Raw genomic sequence first — 19,926 nt, forward strand, 5'->3', positions numbered from 1 at the left:
TGAATCATTCCCGCATGTTTCACTTTCAAAATGCGGGGAATTTCCTCTATTGCGCCGCTCTCACTCCCTTTCACCTTCACTCGTGGTGCAGGGTTCAGGAGCTTGTGAGTGCAAGCAGTGCGCAGATCTACTGAACTTTAGATTTTACGTACAGTATATAAACGTGTATAAACCTGTTAATTGGACATGCAAATTGTGTTGTACCACGTCTCTATAAGTGAGCGATGCTATAAAAGTATTGCTCCTGTTTATTATCAACAAAGCCGCCTTCATCGCAAGTGCGCAACATTGGAGAAATCTAATTTTGTCTCGTCACATCGTGGCGCTCCCTCATAATAAAGCAAAAAAGTAAATGTAATATACCATCTGTAGAATGAAGAGAAACACTTAAAACAGACTTGCACCCGTTACATCTCTCATCGTTCTAGAGCTCCATCTAATGCATGTATCCAGGGTATTTTCTCTGCCATGCGAATGAGTCAATTTCTATAAGTATATAACAATATACATTATAATAATATTAACACTATAACATTACTAAATTACACACAATGAAAACATATTATCTATCTTTAATAAGCATATCTGTTTTGAATATACAACATAACTGATTTAGCAGCAAGGTTCTCTCAGGATTTTATCTGTTAACATTTTCAGTGCATTTTGTCAATATTAAACAGACGTTTTTAATGCAGCTGGTGAGAATTGACTTGTACTTTCAAAGATTCAAAAATTCTGTCATCATTACTCACCTTCATGTTGTTCCAAACCGGTCTGACTTTCTATCCTCCGTGGAACTCAAAAGGAGATGTTAGTGAGTGTTAGTTTCAGTCTCAATCCACTTTTATTTTATGGAAAAAAGATGCAGTGACAGTGAATAGTGTGACTAACATTCTGGCAAAAATGTAATATCGCAATTATTTCTGGGACAATATATCATCCAACAAAAGTAGTTATTGTGACAGGCCTACATCTGTGTACCTCAGCAGAAATTGAGATTCTTCAGACCAGGCTATGTTTTTCCAGTCTTTAACTGTCCAGTTTTGGTGAGCCTGTGCCCACCGCATCCTCAGCTTTCTGTTCTTGGCTGACAGAAGTGGAACCCAACGTGGTCTTATGCTGTTGTAGCCCATCTGCCAACCATTTGTCATTTGAATAAATTCTAAAAAGAACAAAAAAGAAACATTCAATTCTACTCATGCATGCATGGCACAGATGATAAAGCCAGTCGAGTCCTCTTTTGTTAACACGTGCTCACCTACAGACACACCTTACAGAAATGTTTTTGTTAAAGATAGTACCAGTTTTACCACGTGTTCAACAAATCACTGTAAATACTTGTAAATAGTACAAATGCAATTAAACAATCAACATGTAACAAAAATAATATATGAAATATAATATCATATTTATTAATTGAACATGGAATTGTAATTTTTCAAAAAGCCAAAATGTGACCAAAATGATGTCTTTTTTTTTTTTTTTTTTTTTTTATAAATGTACTTATTTAGAAAATCCCCTGTAAAATTAAAAACATTAGCGAGGAGATAATTTCTTTCATATGTAAGCAAAAGGGACATTATAACTGAAATATACACATATGAATCAATATTGTATCAAATCAAAATCGAATCAAGAGCTTATAAATCAAAATTGAATCTGGAAATCTCTCTCAGTACCCAGCCCTAGTGCATTGGATTACCACTTAAATACCAGGTTACATGAATATGGTAATCGGTCAGTGGCATGGTACCATATATCAAAGCACCATGGTTTTACCCTCTTATACCATTACTGTGCCATTGTTCCACCGCAGTTCTTTTTGAAATGGTTTATTGAATCTGTCATTTAATAATTCACTAGGCCAGGTGCTCTTACGCTTTGAAAAGCAGTAACCAGTATTATCAGGTTGGTGAATGACATCAGTAAATCTCAATTGTTTGACCATTTTATAAAGTCAATCCCAGTACCTCCGATAGACCATTCTTTCCTGAGTTGCTTCTATTTAGTGCCAAACCACGAAAGACCATTTGTAACAAGCGTAAACCACTCTTTTTGGCGGATTGCCGGTCTGTATTCATTTAAGAATCGGGGTCGCACACAAACCCATTTGTCCAGAGACAAAACTGCACTGCTTAGAAAGTCTGTCATACTGTGGCCTCTCATTAGCCCCTCACAGAGCGCTTTATACAGCTGGCAGTGTCTGTGTGCCCTCCCGTCTCCCAGAACATTTCAATAGGCGCTGACGGATAACAGCGAGCCCTTTGTAGCTGCCAATGTGTGAGAAGCTGGTTGAGAGGTGTTAACGGTGGATGTTTGCTATGAAAGAGTATGACACACCCTGTTATACAACCATATTCACCTCAGGAATATGAGACACTCTGATTTGAGGGAAGGGCACTGTCTGTGACCTCTTGCTCGTGTCAGTCCTAAGAATGAGTGCTGGCCATCAATGAAGGCTATTTCTGTTTGCAACTCCTGTGGTTCTTGGCTGAACATGGTTTTTAGTTTCTCCCACAGAAACCTCGAGCTGAGATCGAAATTTTGAGAATGTTTGACTGGTTATCAGCGGTTTGTGATCATTGGTTTAAAGAGTTATTGAGGTTTGATCGGCCCTCAGGTTTGTTCTAAAGCACTATTTATGTTTAAAATCCCTGGTTTGATCTTCAGATTTGTTTTTTTATCATTATTATTTTAACAACAGTCATTTATACGTTTATATGGCCTGGCCATTTGGTAACAAAAAAGTGCCAATAGTACCATGGCACTACCATATTTGGTATTATGGTAATACCATGTCTGTGCTTACCGAAATGTGAAACACTGCCCCCAGTGGCCAAAGAGCTAAGTGTTTTTGGGCGTATGAGCACGTGTGAGCTCAATTTTCTGGATGAAATGTCAAAAAGCAAGTTGTGGTACTAAAAATATAATGTTAGAGGGAAAAGTGCAACCTCTGAATCGTGCTCGTCACTGATTAGGCTATGCTAACGTGATTACTTCCTGGTTTCAACGCGGGATCCAAACCCAGGTCTCCCATGCTTCCTGTCACACCATAAGAGAAGGTAAACACATTGGAGCCGATGCAAAAAGCGACCGGGGCCTTTTACTGAATAAAAAGCAGTTGATTAAGAAGCTGGATGCAGCCTCGTCTTTCCCTGCATGCTGTCTCATGAGCGCGCAGGAAAAAGCACTTGTGTCTCATTCAGTTGAACTCCGAGCATCTCATGGAACTGCACCGCAGGCGTCACGAGAAGCTCTCTTGAGAGCGTGTGAAGATGAACCACTTCTCAGGCCTTGTCCACACTAATACGTTTTCGTTTGAAAACGCATCTCCTTCTCTCCGTTTTGGCCTTCCGTCCACACTGAAATGGCGTTTTTGTCCGCAAAAATGGAGCTTTTTGAAAACGCACTCCAAAGTGGATAAGTTTGAAAATGCCGTTTTCGCATTGTAGTGTGGACTGTGAAACCGGATGCTTTCGAAAACGATGATGCATTTTTAGTCATGTGACCCATTCAGTCCAAAACAAAATGGTGGACGACTTTGTATCGCAGTTGTCTTGGCTACTCTCCAGTTTGATTGCGTTGTTAAAGATTAATGTCAGTTTGTACATACTTCAGCTTACATTTCTTCAAAAGAGACGGGATGTTTACTAGCAGTTGTTGTTCAGCGGTGGAACGCGAGGACAGTTGCGTTTCAGACCGTACATTGCCGCGACCTTTCAAAGAGGCTGAAAGTAAATAAAAGCCTGACGGAAATGACGCATGTCGAAGCGTCTTACATTTTATTCATGCGCAGTACAGGGACGTAAGCGTTTTCAGACGTTTCAGTGTGGATGAGCAACTTTTGGAAAACGTTTGAAAACGCTAGTGTGGATGGAGAGCGTTTTGAAATGAAAATGCCGTTTTCAAATGTATCCGGATTAATGTAGACGTAGCCTCGAGCACTCTCATGTGCACGCCTTCTACATAGGCTTGCGCCAGACTCCCGCGAAAATATAAACAAAGTATAAACGTATTAATTTTGTGAACGTAAAGTGCTCCAGTTTCACTTAACGGTGTCCGTGGTCATTGTGGGTTTATTCACGCAGTGTTAATAACACGCAGTGAGACAGAGGAGATGCCGTGCTTTATTTCTGTGGAGATGATAAAATGCAAGAAACAGAATCTCAGAGTCTTCCTTCACGAGAAGTAAGGGCTTGTGAGTTAATCAGGGAGCCTTAAAATAATGTGTGAATGTGAAGAATTTAAGGCAGAAATATTTTACTATTTCATAATATAATATAATATGATATAATAGCTATACAGGTTGGCTGGGTTACAAAAGAAGCTAAAGAAAACAAAATATTGAAAAAGTCCAATGGATAAAAAGTAAATTGGACAAATAAGAGAGGTATATTTTAGTTATTTAGACATATTTTGATAATTAAAATATTATTTTAATTATTTAAAATTTTATACTTTTATATTTGACTGTAATTCATATGTTTTTGAAGCCTGAAAAGGAAATCATATACCCTTATTTTATTATATGACCCAATTTGTATAAATTATTTTGTTGTGTGCATGAAGCTTGTGAGTTTGTACGGTAATTAATCGTCATATTCGTGAAACACCTAAAACAGACAATTAATCATCATAGTCCTAAAACAGGCAATTAATCGTCATAATCACAATTAGAATTAATAGAATGTGAAATTTGTACATTTTTAAAAAGCTAAAATTTGATTAAAATCATAAAGCCAAAAAAAAAAAAAAAAAAAAATTACAATATACTATATTGCGTGAATATATATGAAGAGGCCTCTTGTCTCAGTTTGCTTAATATATTTTTTAATTACATTATGCTTACATGTCGTCAAATGTCTGGCGAATAAAAACAAAAGTGTCATTGCCAGCACATCTCAAACTCTGTGTTGTGTTTAATAGAATTCTTTGGTGGAAGTGATGCCGATAGAAATGACATTTTTAACATTTAAAAAAAAAATTCTGCCTCCTTTGTCATACTAACACTTTTTGCATAATTTTGCAAAATACAGCTTGATTGGAAATTATGCTTAATTAAAAAGTGAAATTTAGCATGAATGTTCTTTGTTTTCTTTAAACATCACTTTTCTCATATTTTATTTCAAGCATGTTCTTCACTTACTCTTTTGTTGACCAGGATGACTTCTAAGCTATCGTGGGTTTAGGCGCTACTGTAAGCATTAAAATGCTTCATGAATTACTCTTAGACAAAATTTTACTAGTCCTAAAATCAAGAGTGACGCCCCTAATTTTTAAGAGTTGCAACTAAATTTCCATGTTAGGAGCTACTTTTAGCCTTAAGATTTTTTTGTGAATAGGGGCCGTTAATTCACACGAGTACACAACAAATCAATATGAACTAATCAGCACCATGTTGTAGTGTTTGTTTATTGTAAAGAAAATATCTGGCTGTTAACAAATATGCGTAAGATGATAAAATCAAAAGATTTAGCCAACTCATATTCTCAAGTATTGAGTAAAAAAGTTAAATGAAAAAAAAATGCTTTAGTAGACGGTTATGTGTTAACTTGTTGCACAGTAGCATATACTGGTACATAGTACTACCACAGACCCAAGCTTCATAATACCGGTGGTTCCATGTACGTACCTAATGCTTATGCAGCGAGACGCTGATAACAGAGTAAGGCAAAGTCAAGTCACAACTAGGGATGCACCGATCCGATACCTGGATCGGTATCGGCTCCGATACTGACGTTTTAAATGGATCGGGTATCGGTCCGACGAGCCTGATCCAAATCCGATACTTTGTGTTAGTCATGTTCGTTCCTGTCAAACTCCAAAAGTGACATAAAAGAACCATAAAAACGCCATTGAAGTAGTTCATATGACTCGTGCATTTTATTCAAAGCCACTTGAAGACGTGCAATAGCTCTGTGAATCACTAAAGGCTGTGTTTAATTAGTACATATATAATATGCACTTGCAGCTCCAGCACGTTAGTGAATGGCGCTGCTCTGTTTACACACACACTCGCGGCTATTTTTAGCCTTCGTGTTGCGCAACATTTGAGCGCTACTCACGAACGACATCTCAGATGTAGATGCTCAATAGTTCAGTTCACTTATAATATGCATTTAGAATGGCGCCGGAGGTGCATTTTACCAGAATTTGAATAAGAAGCGAATTAAACTACTGTGAACTTGTCTACAAACAAACACATACAGGACTTCCTGGAGAGTTCAGAATATCAAAACAAAAGCCAGAGGGTTTTAAAGTTAAAGATGCACGATTGAAATATATTACTATTGTATTTAAAATTCTGAAAGTCTATAATAATAATAATTTTGCTGCTACTTTATCCAGTATACTAGTTAACAATAAAGTTTTTCTTAATAGGCCACACATTTATATTGAAATAATGTGTAGTTAGAGGTTTGTGTTTCTTCACATATAAAAGAGTACTCCCAATTAGTTCCACACAATAATGTAAAGATATTCTAAACTGATTATGCAAAAAAACAACAACAACACTGGTATCTGATCGGTATCGGCCAATACTGAGATTTTAGATATCGGATCGGAAGAGAAAAGGTGGTATCGACGCATCCCTAGTCACATCCCCAAAGATGTCCACCTCTGGGAGTCGTTCACTCCAAATGCGTCTGTCTTTTTCTATGTAAGCATGTGCTAGACAGACGTCTTTGACCATTGTGTCATTGTGTCATTGTGCATTTTTTTTGCCGCTGTGTCAATTTAAAATTAAATTCAACCTTTAAAACGTGTCTCGAGACACCCGCGTTCTGCTTTATTCGGTGCACTGTGTCTGTTTTAGCCCAAGAATGTAAGTCATCATTAGTGCTTGGCACACATCCAAAATTCGAATGCTCATTTAAATGTGTGCTTTTATATTAAATTCAACAAAGTGAAGCCACACAAGTGGTCACAATAGACGCATTTAAGCAACCAGGTGTAAATATCGATTTGTCCCGCCTGACCACATGTGATTGGATCACTCGAGACGCATCTTAATACCAGGTGTAAACGGGGGCGCTGATTTTTGCCTGGTCAGTGATAAAGGGGTGAAAGAAAATACCACAGACTTGCAGAAGGGACCCAAGCAGAATATCACAAAGACTTGCCAGTGAGTAGCAAAGGTCTATAAAACCCACACAACCACAAAGCTACAGACCTCACACAATGCCATAACCACATAACAATGCCCAGGCAACCACTCACAGCACCTTTGGATTGTGGCGGCAAGTTTACACAGGCAAGCACCACTCACATCATCTTCAGAAAATCTAGGTTTGCAATGTTATAGGTTGAGAGCCGAGCTGTGGATTTTTAAAGTACACAGATTGCTGTTTGGCTGAGGGCGTTTAAAGTCCTGCATTGCACATCTTCGGAGCGCTGTGAGTTTAGGCACTGAATAAAGCTCTTGGGTTTCAGATTTTCTGTGAAACATTGCTATCTTGGGTGCAAATTCTCTGAAATGAAGCATTGTCTGAAATGTATGCCGTTATCTTTTGTGTAAAGACATCAGATTTTTCTTTTGTGTGTGTTTGTTTACATTAATGCTGAGCGTTTACCTCAGCGGCATTATGATAAGAACTTAAAACGTATCATCCGTGATCTCAAAACCAAACCGCTTTCACACTTTACAGTTGAGTATACAGTATGTTTAGTGTGATTTTACTACCAGCTGGACAGGGGGGATGATTCCCAGTTACAACTCCATGACATGATACTCGTGCTCCAAACTCAAACAAACTACTGATTCAATTTGTGCAAATGTCAGTTTGATCATTAAGAAGGTGGAATCAAATGTCAGTTCAAGTGTGTTCAAAAAACTACTCTGTCTGTGTGGCATTGGTCTGAATATTGGTTGTGTGTTATTGTAAAACCCTCCGAGACCCTGCTTAGAAAGGGAACTGTTTAACCTGTATAAGAAAGAGATTATGTGTGTCTAATTGTGTGTCCCCACTAGGGATGTGCAAAACTATTAATTTTCATAATCCTCTAGTCAGTCGGTTGTTTAAACAACTAGTTGAATAGTCAGTGTTTAGTATAATGTATTATTGGGTTCCCTTATTCACATGACCCTGAACAGATGCATTTCAGAGGGCTATACGGACACTAAGCACAGCACTTCAACATGGTAATGAACAGATATTCAAAAAATAAAAAGGCTAAATAACTATAACATCATATTGCACAAAACTATCAAAGTAAGAAATAAGAAAGGCTCCAATACAGAGCAGCATGAAACCGCTTATGTGCATCCTGTATGCAGAATGACATGCTTCAATGTAACCGGAGTGCTTCAGGGCGATCATCACTGCGCATTTAAAAGTGCAGAACTTCAAGATAATATTGAGGGTAGGTATCTAGTTCATGACATCAAGCAGTTTACACCTTTTTTACTGCAACTAATTACTTAAGCAGTTTCAGACAGAATCAGCAAAAGACTTTAATTTCTCCACAGCACCTAACAAATACGGTAACATTACTCACATCTGAGGATTTAACTTCCGACAGTGATGGTCTTGAAATGTATTGTTGATTCTGCGCTTTGATTGCTGTAACAGCAGCACATAAAAGGACTAAATCTAAAGCATTAAAAAGACTGTTATTCACTGTTATAGAGGCCCTGTTATGCTTTTTTGGGATTTTACCTTTCCTTTAGTGTGTAATATAGCTGGTTGTGCATGTAAAAGGTCTGCAAAGTTACAAAGCACAAAGTCCACACCAAAGGGAGTTACTCTCTCCCACAGAACTGCTCCTGAACTGCCCGAAATGCCTGGCCTGCAGTCCAGCCATTACTTCTGTGACTTAACAATGTCACTATGTAACACATCTGCATAATGCCTACCTAAGGGCTACTTTGGCTCACCCTTAATCAAAGGTAGTTATAGCTGAGGCCAGGATGAGTTGGGTTGTGTTGTCGCCATGTCGAGAAGATGCTGTTTTCTTCACTGCAAAAGCAAAATCTCTTTGTTTGGACTTCCAAAGGCAGAAAAATTGAAGAATCAGTGGTTAAAATTCATTTTTATCCCTATTCCTGAGCAGTACAACCACATCAGTAACAAATTGTCGATCTCAAGAGTCTTTATCAGTGGTAAAGTGAGGATGTTTACTTATAATTACAAGCTGTAATGTTAAGGCCGCTATCCATGGTAATGTCCAACCGGGAGTAAGCCTTTGTTCTCCGTTCATAGCTCTGGCGACAAATGTTCGGCTACACCCATTCCAGCAAAAGATGACTAACTTAGATGCACTACGTGCTTTGTTAGGTTCACAATAATCAACAGTGTACTTGTAAGAAAGCTACAAAAGTAAAACTTACCTCTGTGAAACATCCTGTTCAAGTCATGTTTGCGAAGGTGGTTCGGGTCGATCAGCTTATTCTTCCAAACTTTCATTATTGGACTCGTGCTCGAACTGGTACAGCAAAACCGACACCATTGTTACCGTAGTTACAATAGTGTTTACAGCTGCTCAGGAAACCTCGGGAGCTGAAACACGGTTATGGTAAGGGGTGTTACATTTCCGACACACGCTCTAAGCGATTGACCAATCACAACAGACTGGGCCAGCTGACCAATCAGAGCAGACTGGGCTTTTCGGAAAGAGGGGCTTGAAAGAGACAGGTGCTAAAACAGAGTGTCTCAGACAGAGGGTGAAAAGAGGTGCAGCAGCAATGTACAGTATGAGAAAAATAATGTGTTTTTTGAACATTAAAGCATGTAAACCTATTCTAGTAGACATAAAATTATGAACCTGTAAATGAGCATAATATGGGCTTTTTAAGCACAGTAAGTTAGTAGTCGACCCCACTAATTGACCAGTCAGGGTAAGGGGTGGGAATTATTTGTAAATCTGGTGGCTTGTGGAAAGAAACAGTTATTTTTGTCTGGTGATCCTAGTTTGCACACTCTGGTATTGTCTGTTTGATGGCATTAGCTATGAGACTTGAAGAGCTGAGGGTAGGAAGGGTCTTTGAAGACGTTAAATGCTCTCCTGTAGACTCTCTTGTGGTAGATGTCATGTAGTGATGGCAGGGCTGTACTAGTGATGGACTGTGCAGTTTTAACCACACGCCGAAGTGCTTTGCGAGCTTGGACATAGGAGTTGCCATTCCAAACAGTAATACAGCTGCTGAGTATGCTCTCAATGGTGCACCTGTAGAAGTTACTGAGTATTTTAGATGTCATGCCAAATTTCCTCAGTCTTCTCATAAAATAGAGCTGCTGTTGTGCCTTTATTTCGTGTGTGATGTTGAGTGACCAGGTGAGATCCTCACTGATGTGAACACCAAGAAACTGCTCACCCTCTCCACCTCAGCATCTAAAATGAAAAGTGGCCTGTGGATCGCCTTTATCTCATGTTGACAATCATCATCACTGATGTTCAGGAGGGGGTTGTTTTTCTCACACCAAACTGCCAGGTCTGCCACTCCCATCCTTATTCCCAGTGATGAGACATTTTATGGTGGTGTTGTCAGCAAACTTTATAAACATGTTGTCTACATGGGTGGTAACAGTCATGGGTGAAGAGGGTGTGAAGCATGGGGCTGAGAACACAGCCTTGAGGGGCACCGGTGTTTACAGTCAGTGTGCCGGAGTCCGGTTCACCACTCTGACGGTCCGGGGTCTGCCTGTAAGAAAGTTAAATGTCCATTGGCAGTCTGAGTATCAGAAGTTTGTGGGCCAGTTTGGTTGGAATGATTGTGTTGAAAAGTGAACTGTGGTCAGTGAAAAGCATTCTCACGTAACTATCCATATTCTGCAAGTGTGGTGGTATACAAACTGTAAACAGTCTGATGAGTCTTGTCATTTTTGTGATCTTATAGCCCCTGATGTGCTTCAGTCCTTGTCACAGCCCAAATGTGTAATTTGTGGTGATCTTGCATTCAAGTTTATCCTGATATTTTCTTTTAGTTTCTTTTTTGAATTTCCTCAGGGCTTACTTAACTTTCTAGAGGACCTCACACCAGCAGCATAATACTCTGTCAACAGTGAAGTTATCCTTCATGGCTGCGGTCAGAACAGTCTTAAAGTTTGCACTCACTCTCCTCAGTCCACACTTTGATGGTCTTACTCACTGGGGCAGCCTGTTTAAGTAACTGTCTGTATGCTGGGTATAGAAACAATGAGATATGGTCGGAGAGGCCAAATTGGGGGCGTGGGGCAGTTTTGTAGGCTCCAAGAATGTTACTGCAGATGTTATCAAGAGTGTTTTTCTCTCTGGTGGGAACATCAGTGTGTTGGTAATACTTTGGGAAGACAGTTTGCAGATTACAATGATTAAAGTCCCCAGCGATGATGAATGCAGCATCATGCGCACTTACAGTGTCGTAAACAAGACCTAGCACTGCTGGTGCATTAGCATGTGGTGGAATGTAAACAGCCGCAACAAAGACCACAGAAAGTTCCCTGGGTAAATAGAAGGTCTGCATTTCACCAGCAGCAGTTCTTCATCGAGTGAACCACGCATTGTTGACACAAATTCATACAGATTGGGTAGACTTAAAGTTCATTTGGGTGCATATTACCAATGCCCAGTAAAGTTTGTGTGTCATAAGTTATAATTGCACAGCAGTAGCAGAGATTATAAAACAAAACTGTAGTGAATAAATACAGCAAAATGTGCTGATCACGGGAGGAGTAGGCTACACAAAGACGTCAGCCATGGTGGGCGCCATCTTATTTTACCCATCTTATTTAATTGGTAGTGATTTGTTTACACTAAAGGAGTTTTGGTGGTCTGGAGTGTTTGAGAAATGTTGACATGCAGCATTTTTCACAAAGAAGTTCACAAAGAAAATTAAAGTTGGGGCTGTGGCCTATTGGCAAGCACATGTACACAAGACACATTTTGCTTAGGTGCTCAAGTGGTCATCCATCCATCCATCCATCCATCCGATTTTATATCTTGTTTGGCCTTTTTTAAAATATCCTCAAAGTTTTCTAGGAAAGACTCGGAAATTATGTTAATGTGTCTGTAAAGCTGTAAATAAATTAAGTCAGTCTGACTTAAAAAAAAGATCCTTTCTAGCTGCAATTTGGCTTTTTTTTTTTTTTTTTTTTTTTTTTTTAATGTTTAAAGAAAACATTATGGAAAAAGACTGGAGGGACAGATTCTTTTTCCCTGCAGATATTTTTTGTATAAATGCATGTGAATAAATAAATGTCTGTGTGTTTTTTGCAGCTGTGTGAAGCAGAGCACAGGATGCAGAGTTAACACCACCCTGTGTCTCCCAGAAGAAGCCCGGCTGCCAGACCTTCAGCAGTAGACACATGGCGGCATTAGGGGTAAGCGCCTCACTTCCAGTCTGCTGTGTGTGATTCATTTTGAAAAAGGATTTTCTTTTCTTTTTTGAGTGTTTTTTCATTTATACTCTAATAAGAAAGGAATGAGCAAAATATTAAATAAAATCAATAACTGTGGCAATTAGGGCTGTGCCAGTACAATCAAATAACGATCTATCGCAACACTTTTTCGCACAATATTGCATTGACACTTTAGGTCCATATATCGATATTTATATTCACTATTTGTGTTTTCATATCACGTCCAGCATTTCAATAAAAAGGTAAGTCATCTAAATAAGTGCAAACTCATAGCGGCGTTCCTCATTGCTGTCAAAGACGCTTCTATGAGGTGCAAGAGAGACAAAACTGAGCCCGTTTCTCTCACGAACACGTTCTCTCACACGTTTGGCTGTTAAGCTGAGCAAAAATGTAGATTTTCTGCTTAATCGCAATCTTCATTTAAACAATCCCTCTGTCAATTCTTAAAATTCCAAGATCGCTCTCTTTCTATCTGCACCCCTCTACAGTGCTCGTTAATCACTCGCATATGCAGCAAAAAATGTGTTTGAGAGGTATAATGGCGAAGAAATTCAGCACTGAGATCTTTTCAATGTTAAGTAAAAGTTTTGACCATGTAATGTGTGTCCAAAGACGAGATCCACACAATCCATTTGTCATTGAATAATGTCTCTTTTAATACCCTTTCTGTTTAATATTATTTTCTACAGTCAGTTATTGATCAAAAACAACAAAAGAAAGATTTAATTCTTATCACACATAGCACGTATGCTGTAAAGATGCCATTCGACCAAAACAAACACTTCTGACAAATTCCCTGCTGCTGGTCTTAAAGAGACAGTGCTGTTTTAGTGCTTGTTCTACATATCTATGTACATACTTGGAAATAGTACAAATTAGGCATGTAAACAACAAACATCTAACAATTTCATGTGCATATGCAATTTCAAGACATATTTATTGATGGAATACTACATAGACTTCATACTGAATTATGAAAAACTAATTTAGCAAGTTAGAATTTCCCCTGTATAATTAATAACAGCATTAGCTGAAAGAGAATTTATTTTATATTGTATGTCAACAAAATGAACATTATAACTGAAATACACCCAAATAAATTGGTATTAAAATCTTGTGAATCGAAATCATGATATCATGATGTATCATGATATATTGAATCAGTACATATGTAGCATGATGTATCGCGATATATCAGGTGGTGTGTATCGCAATTCGTATCGTGAGGTGGCTGCCGAAACTCGGCCCTACTGGCAATATGATCCATTGTATGCCATTCCAATCTATCCTAGAGATTATGTTCTGTTTTATCCTAAAGAATCTGTTTTGTTCTATCCTAGAGTTTCTATTCTGTTCTATCCTAAAAAAAAATCTGTTCTGTTCATTCCTAAATATTCAGATTTATTCTGTCCTAAAGATTCTGTTCTGTTCTATCCTAAAGATTTTGTTCTCTTCTATTCTATTCTGAAGTTTCTGTTTTGTTCTTCTATGCTAAAGATTCTGATCTGTTCTGGTTGTTTGTTATTTAATTCTGTTCTATTATTTGATTTCTGTTCTATTGAATTCTGTTGTGTTTTATGAGACTGCTATGAGATCTGTGTTTAAAAAAGCACTGCTGATAGAAATCCAGTACTGTCTCCATGAAGATTGTGTAGTGTGAAAGCTCTATTTTAATATTTGGATTTAACAGTCCCCCCACCCTTTCCAAATGCATTTAGGCTCAGGGCTAAATGAATGGTTTTGAAGCTCCAACTTTTATTGAAGGCCACTAATATGAGAGTGTAATATTCAGTGCAGCACATGGCCGTGTTCTGTGTCCTCATTTGACTGCAGAGCAGCGATTGTGTTATTGCAACATGGCTGATGGCAGAATTCATGACTGTAGCTTTGAAAGTCTAGTGTAGGGAAATGCCATAGCATACAGCATCTGTAATTCACTTTGTATGCTTGCAAGGCATTTTCTTCTACAACATTTTCTACAAGCTTTTCTGCATTTAGCATGTCCATTTAACATACTTAATTTCATACTTATTCCAGATAGGTATGATATGTATGTATGTATAATTTAAGTATTCAAGCCATATTTCTACATCATTACGTGACACCAAGTTAAGCATGTGGGAACCACAACCCAAGTGAGGGGGAAGAGTAAAATCTTTATCTGAATGGAAGGAGAGAGCCTGGCCGATATCTGTGAATGAAATGAATCCGACTATATTGTTTAGCAGGTTTATACATTCTGAAGGCTTTTAGGGAATTTGATCCAATGCACCTCTATTTCGCTTGCAATCACATCATATGTACAGTATGGCTTCCCTTAATTATTTTACAGGCTATGCCAACATTTTCACGGCTAAAAAAAAAAAAACACAGGGTTAATTCAACGGTTTGTCATCCCAAGGAAGCTTTTATTATGACTAGTCCAAATGTCTGCGATTGTGGAGACATACTCAAATGTCTTTTAAGTTCAGACTCTATGTCAGCATAACATTTATCCAAATACCGTGCATCTGCCTGTCACGGGAATCTTCGTGGCTATGTCTCTAAATGACTGCAACTCCGCAGTCATTTCCTCCACCCCATATGTTGCTACAGCTCTCTTTATCTGCTCGGGAGTTACCTTCCCTCCCGATCCTGAACAAAAATCCAGTCTGGCTTGTTTAGGTGAGGTTGGACCGCTTTCTTCATAGGCACTGGAATCCTCCTTAGCAATGAGTTTTGCCATAGAATGCTTTCTGTTTAGGTGCTTTGACATATCGAGTTAAGAGTGATAGAATGTTTTGCATTTAACAGTAAGATTTTTGTTTTTATGTTCAATGAAATCTAAATAATGTCTGTATTTCCATTTGAAGAAACAACCACACTCCTCAGTGTCCATTGCCTGATAGCACATGTACATAACCCAGACATCTTTTTGATGTGTGTGTTTAAATCTGGAAGATGTATAGTTTACGTTGTTTACTCATCTGCATATAAGCCGTATGTCAATAAGTATGTCTCAGATGTCAATAAGACATTCAGCAGATTTCTTTGAGACTTTTATTTTTGAGAATGTTTGTAATTATGATCTTTTAAAGATGTTTAGCAGATGTTAATTAGATTTTGAAGCTTTCCAGATGAAAAGATCTAAAACACACATCTCACAGATGTACTGTGCTATCTGGGTTGTAACACATCATTCACTCATCTGCCATTGCCTCGATGCGTATCCTCTATGGTGGTTCGTTAGAGTGCATGTTCATTAGCTGACATAGCAATGCAAATAGAAGTACTTGCATAGGAACGTACAGTAATTCATTATTGTCTTAGCAGTATGTGTAATCAGAGTAACCTAATTTTATCCATGTCAGTAATTGTAATCAGATTACATACATTTAAAGTGCAACACTTTACATTATTGACCAAACTGGTATCAGAAAAAGAGAGAAAAGTCAGCCCTTATGTACCCCAGAACAATCAATCAATATACATCACATGATTAACCACAGATAAACACTAGAAAATGTTGTGATGCCTCAACGTGCACAAAGAGAATAAATAATCAATCTAAAGACCACCAAAAAATGCAAACCAGAAAAATAATAATAATAAAAAAAAAGAAATTATAATAGTGAATCATGGTAACAAAAATAACAAAAACAAATAGTATTAATTATAATAATAATAACATAGATAGATAGATTACGAATAACACAAAGTATATACAAAAACAATCAAAATCCAGAGGCAAAAAACAGGTTAAGATACCATCAGGACATGGGGCAAAGGAAAAGGTGAAAACCCAATCAATGCACAAATGAACGTCCTTGTACACCGACAACCCCTACTGCAGACTATTTTTATTACAGCTAGACTATACTGCACAGAAAATAAATAAGAAATATTTAAGAAATTAGATAAATGTTAGAGATAGGGATGAATGTCTAAGGCCTTTAGGTGCTATAGTATCTAGAGTGGAAATCCAATAGGTTTCACGCCTTAAAAGCAAATTATTAATGTCACCTCCCCTACGAAGACACTTCACTGATTCTATACCGATATACTGTGGGAATGGAATGTCTTAAAGCAGCAAAATGCTGTGCTACCGGACTCTTAGAGTCTTGATGCCTAAAAGCACTTCGATGTTCGCAGATACGGGTTTTAAGAGGTCTATTGGTTGTTATATTGGTAAAACCAGTAGACCTCTTAAAACCTGTATCTCTGAACATCAAAGTGCTATTAGTCTGGGAAGGGTTACAAAGCTATTTCAAAGGTTCTGGGACTCCAGAGAACCACAGTGAGAGCCATTATCTCAAAATGGTGAAAACTTGGCACAGTAGTGAACCTTCCCAGAAGTGGCCGACCTTCCAAAATTCCTCCAAGAGCACAGTGACGACTCATCCAGGAAGTCACAAAAAAGCCAAGGACAACATCCAAGGAACTGCAGGCCTCTCTCGCATCAATAAAGGTCACTGTTCATGACTCCACTATCAGAAAGACACTGGTCAAAAATGGCATCCCTGGAAGTGGTGAGGCGAAAACCACTGCTAACCCAGAAGAACATTAATGCTCATTTGAATTTTGCAAAATCACACCTTGATGATCCTCAAAGCTTTTAGGAGAATGTTCTGAAAGTGGAACTGTTTGGAAGACAGAGGTCCCGTTACATCTGGCGTAAATCAAACTCAGAATTCCACAAAAAGAACATCATACCTACGGTCAAGCATGGTGGTGGTAGTGCGATGGTGTGGGGATGCTTTGTTGCTTCAGGACCAGGGTGACTTGCAATAATCCTAAAGGAGAACGTCCGGTCATCAGTCCATGAGTTGAAGCTCGAACGCAACTGGATTATGCAGCAAGACAATGATCCAAAGCATAGGAGTAATTCCGCCGCTGAATGGCTCAAAATAAGCAAAATGAAAGTTTTAGAGAGGCCTAGTCAAAGTCCTGACTTGAACCCATTTGAGATGCTGTGACAGGACCTTAAACAGGCAGTTCATGTGGGAAAACCATCCAGTGTATGTATGTGTGTGTGTGTGTGTGTGTGTGTGTGTGTGTGTGTGTGTGTGTGTGTGTGTGTGTATATATATATATATATATATATATATATATATATATATATATATATATATATATATAAATAATAATATTATTAATAATAATAATTATTATTATTAATACTATTTGTTTTTGTTCTCATTTTTGTTCTCATGATTCACCATTATTATATATTTTTATTTTTAATGTATTTTTTAAATTATTTTTCTGGTTAATCATTTGATATATATTGATTGATTGTTCTGGGGTACATAAGGGCTGATCTTTGAATGGTTTTATTGTCTGATGAAGAGCCGTGGGCTCGAAACATCACCTTAGGTGAGAACATTAAAATAAATATTTCTGATTTTGGAGCCGTGGTGTGCCGACTTTTCACGCTTTACCGCACTGCATTATCACAAAATGTAATTAGAACACTACTTTGTAATGCATTACTGCCAACACTGGTCCTAGCAGAGTAAACACAGGTGTAGTTCATCACATTAACTATGGTCATGGTCCACTAAAATAAAATAAAACCTTTTTTTTTTTGTCCTTTTGTTTTTTTGAACTTTTTGCTTTAAAAGTGTGCATGTTTGTGCTATGTTTTCATTACTGACATGTCTCTCTCTCTGTCTTGTCCAGAACCCCGAGATGTTAACCAGAAAGATTAAGCTGTGGGACATCAATGCCCACATTACTTGTCGTCTGTGTGAGGGGTACCTGATCGACGCCACAACAGTCACCGAGTGCTTACACACCTGTGAGTCTAATTATAAACCAGGAACATTTCTAGACCAATAGTAATGGTCTTTATTTTGGTCAAGAGCAGCTTTTTAATCTATATTTGCCTTTAATGTTAAAGGGTTATTCTTTGAGGTTTTATGATTAAAACTACAATTAAAATGAATTATACATATATATATATATATATATATATATATATATATATATATATAATCACCATTATTAATCACTTTTTTTTAGCTTCTGTGCAGTTTACTTTTGTAGTCCAGTGGTGTAAATTTTTTAAAAATACAAATATTCCATGTAGACACTCAACTAATGGAAGGTCATAAAAACTACATGTATAATATACAAGAATTAGAAACATGTTTAAAACCGAGAAAAACATGTTAGGACACCACTATAACAGCCTGATTTTGCATGTAGTTCATCTGCAGTAATTAATTTGAACACTAGAGGGCGGCCTTATGCCACTAATGGTTTGTTAGCACTTTAAAGGAAGCTTTGAAAAAAGCCTTTTGAGTTATTAAACAAGAGGGATGGTAAGTTTAACTTTTATTTTATCTCTTACTTTGAGCCAACTCATGATAATTTACACCAATGTAATTCCCAGTCAATGTGACGTACTTGCCTCTTGGAAATCTGCATAATTATCTCTATGAAATCAGACAAGCAAAATTAATTGATTAGACTTATTTCTGTATTGCGTGTTTGTGTGTAGTCTGCAGAAGCTGTTTGGTGAAATACCTGGAGGAGAACAACACGTGTCCCACATGTCGGATTGTCATTCACCAGAGTCATCCACTGCAGTACATTGGGTAAGACTGTACTGCAGCACACACACCCTTGCACACGTCTCAATCAATGTAATCCCCAGTACAGCCCAGCAGGGGTCCACCAAGTCACACAGATGAAGAGCGATGTCTTTGACTGTTGGGTGCTGCGTGCATGCGTGTGTTCATCGTCGCGTGTTGTGGATCCACATGGGTGTTTAAGTCAACTCCCTCCAGTTCTCTTTGTTTGAGGATAAATTATTGATGTCCAGGGTGGAGCATTTCTCTCTGTCTAGGATGTAGAAGATGCATTATCCAAGACAAAACATCTGGTGATGTGAGCTGAATGAAATCTGTTAGAGCTACATCCCTCCACTTAGTGTCTTTTAACAAGAGTAGTTGTGTTCTGTGCCAAACCATTGGCAGTAGGTTCACAAAGGAGCTGCAGATCTGAGCCATGAGTCAGAGTAGGGCACATATAAAATAAATATTACAACCTCATGGTGTTTATTTCCTGTACAGTGCAGAATTCTGCACCCTTAGTAGGCAGAATGTTTGGGACTGATAGCTTCAGTCACAATTCACTTTCATTGCATCTTTTATTTTTTTCCATACAATGAAAGTGAACGGTGACTGAGTCTGTCATTATCCCTAACATCTACTTTTTTGTTCCACGGAAGAAAGACAGTCATAGAGGTTTGGAACAACATGAGATGGAGTGAATGATAGCAGAAATTCATTTTTGAATATTGCAAATGAAAATGCTGTAATCATTTTCTCACTATCATGTTGTTCCAAACCCATATGCTGATATTTTAACAGTGGAAAGCAAAACATTTTTTTTAAGAGTTGCATACAACGACACTTCATAGTGACCATATTTATCAGGCTCTAAAAAATAATGTCATACGACATGTGCGCACGTTTCAAGTCTTCAAGTATGCCAAACCTGGCGGAATGCATCAAGGCACCTTTTTTTTTTTTTATCTTATTCAAACACAATCGGCAACGAGATTTCAAAGCTTTAGTGTAGGATAAGATTATCATTGAAT

The 19,926-nt window shown here is 38.0% G+C and overlaps 1 protein-coding gene and 1 pseudogene across 2 annotated transcripts in view; one reads left to right on the forward strand and one right to left on the reverse strand.

The window, feature by feature from the left end:
- Window positions 1–10,447, reverse strand: part of LOC127412646 (solute carrier family 49 member A3-like) — a 51,585-nt pseudogene extending 41,138 nt beyond the window's left edge.
- Window positions 1–19,926, forward strand: part of LOC127412585 (polycomb group RING finger protein 3-like) — an 81,162-nt gene that overhangs the window by 19,291 nt on the left and 41,945 nt on the right. For both annotated transcript variants that reach the window (XM_051649055.1, XM_051649056.1), the window contains 3 exons: window positions 12,196–12,299; window positions 18,000–18,117; window positions 18,823–18,919. In XM_051649055.1, the coding sequence (XP_051505015.1) occupies window positions 12,285–12,299; window positions 18,000–18,117; window positions 18,823–18,919 (230 nt within the window). In that variant the 5' untranslated portion in view covers window positions 12,196–12,284. The remainder of the gene's footprint in view (window positions 1–12,195; window positions 12,300–17,999; window positions 18,118–18,822; window positions 18,920–19,926) is intronic.

Source organism: Myxocyprinus asiaticus, chromosome 22 (genome assembly GCF_019703515.2).
Source record: "Myxocyprinus asiaticus isolate MX2 ecotype Aquarium Trade chromosome 22, UBuf_Myxa_2, whole genome shotgun sequence".
Lineage (NCBI taxonomy): Eukaryota > Metazoa > Chordata > Actinopteri > Cypriniformes > Catostomidae > Myxocyprinus > Myxocyprinus asiaticus.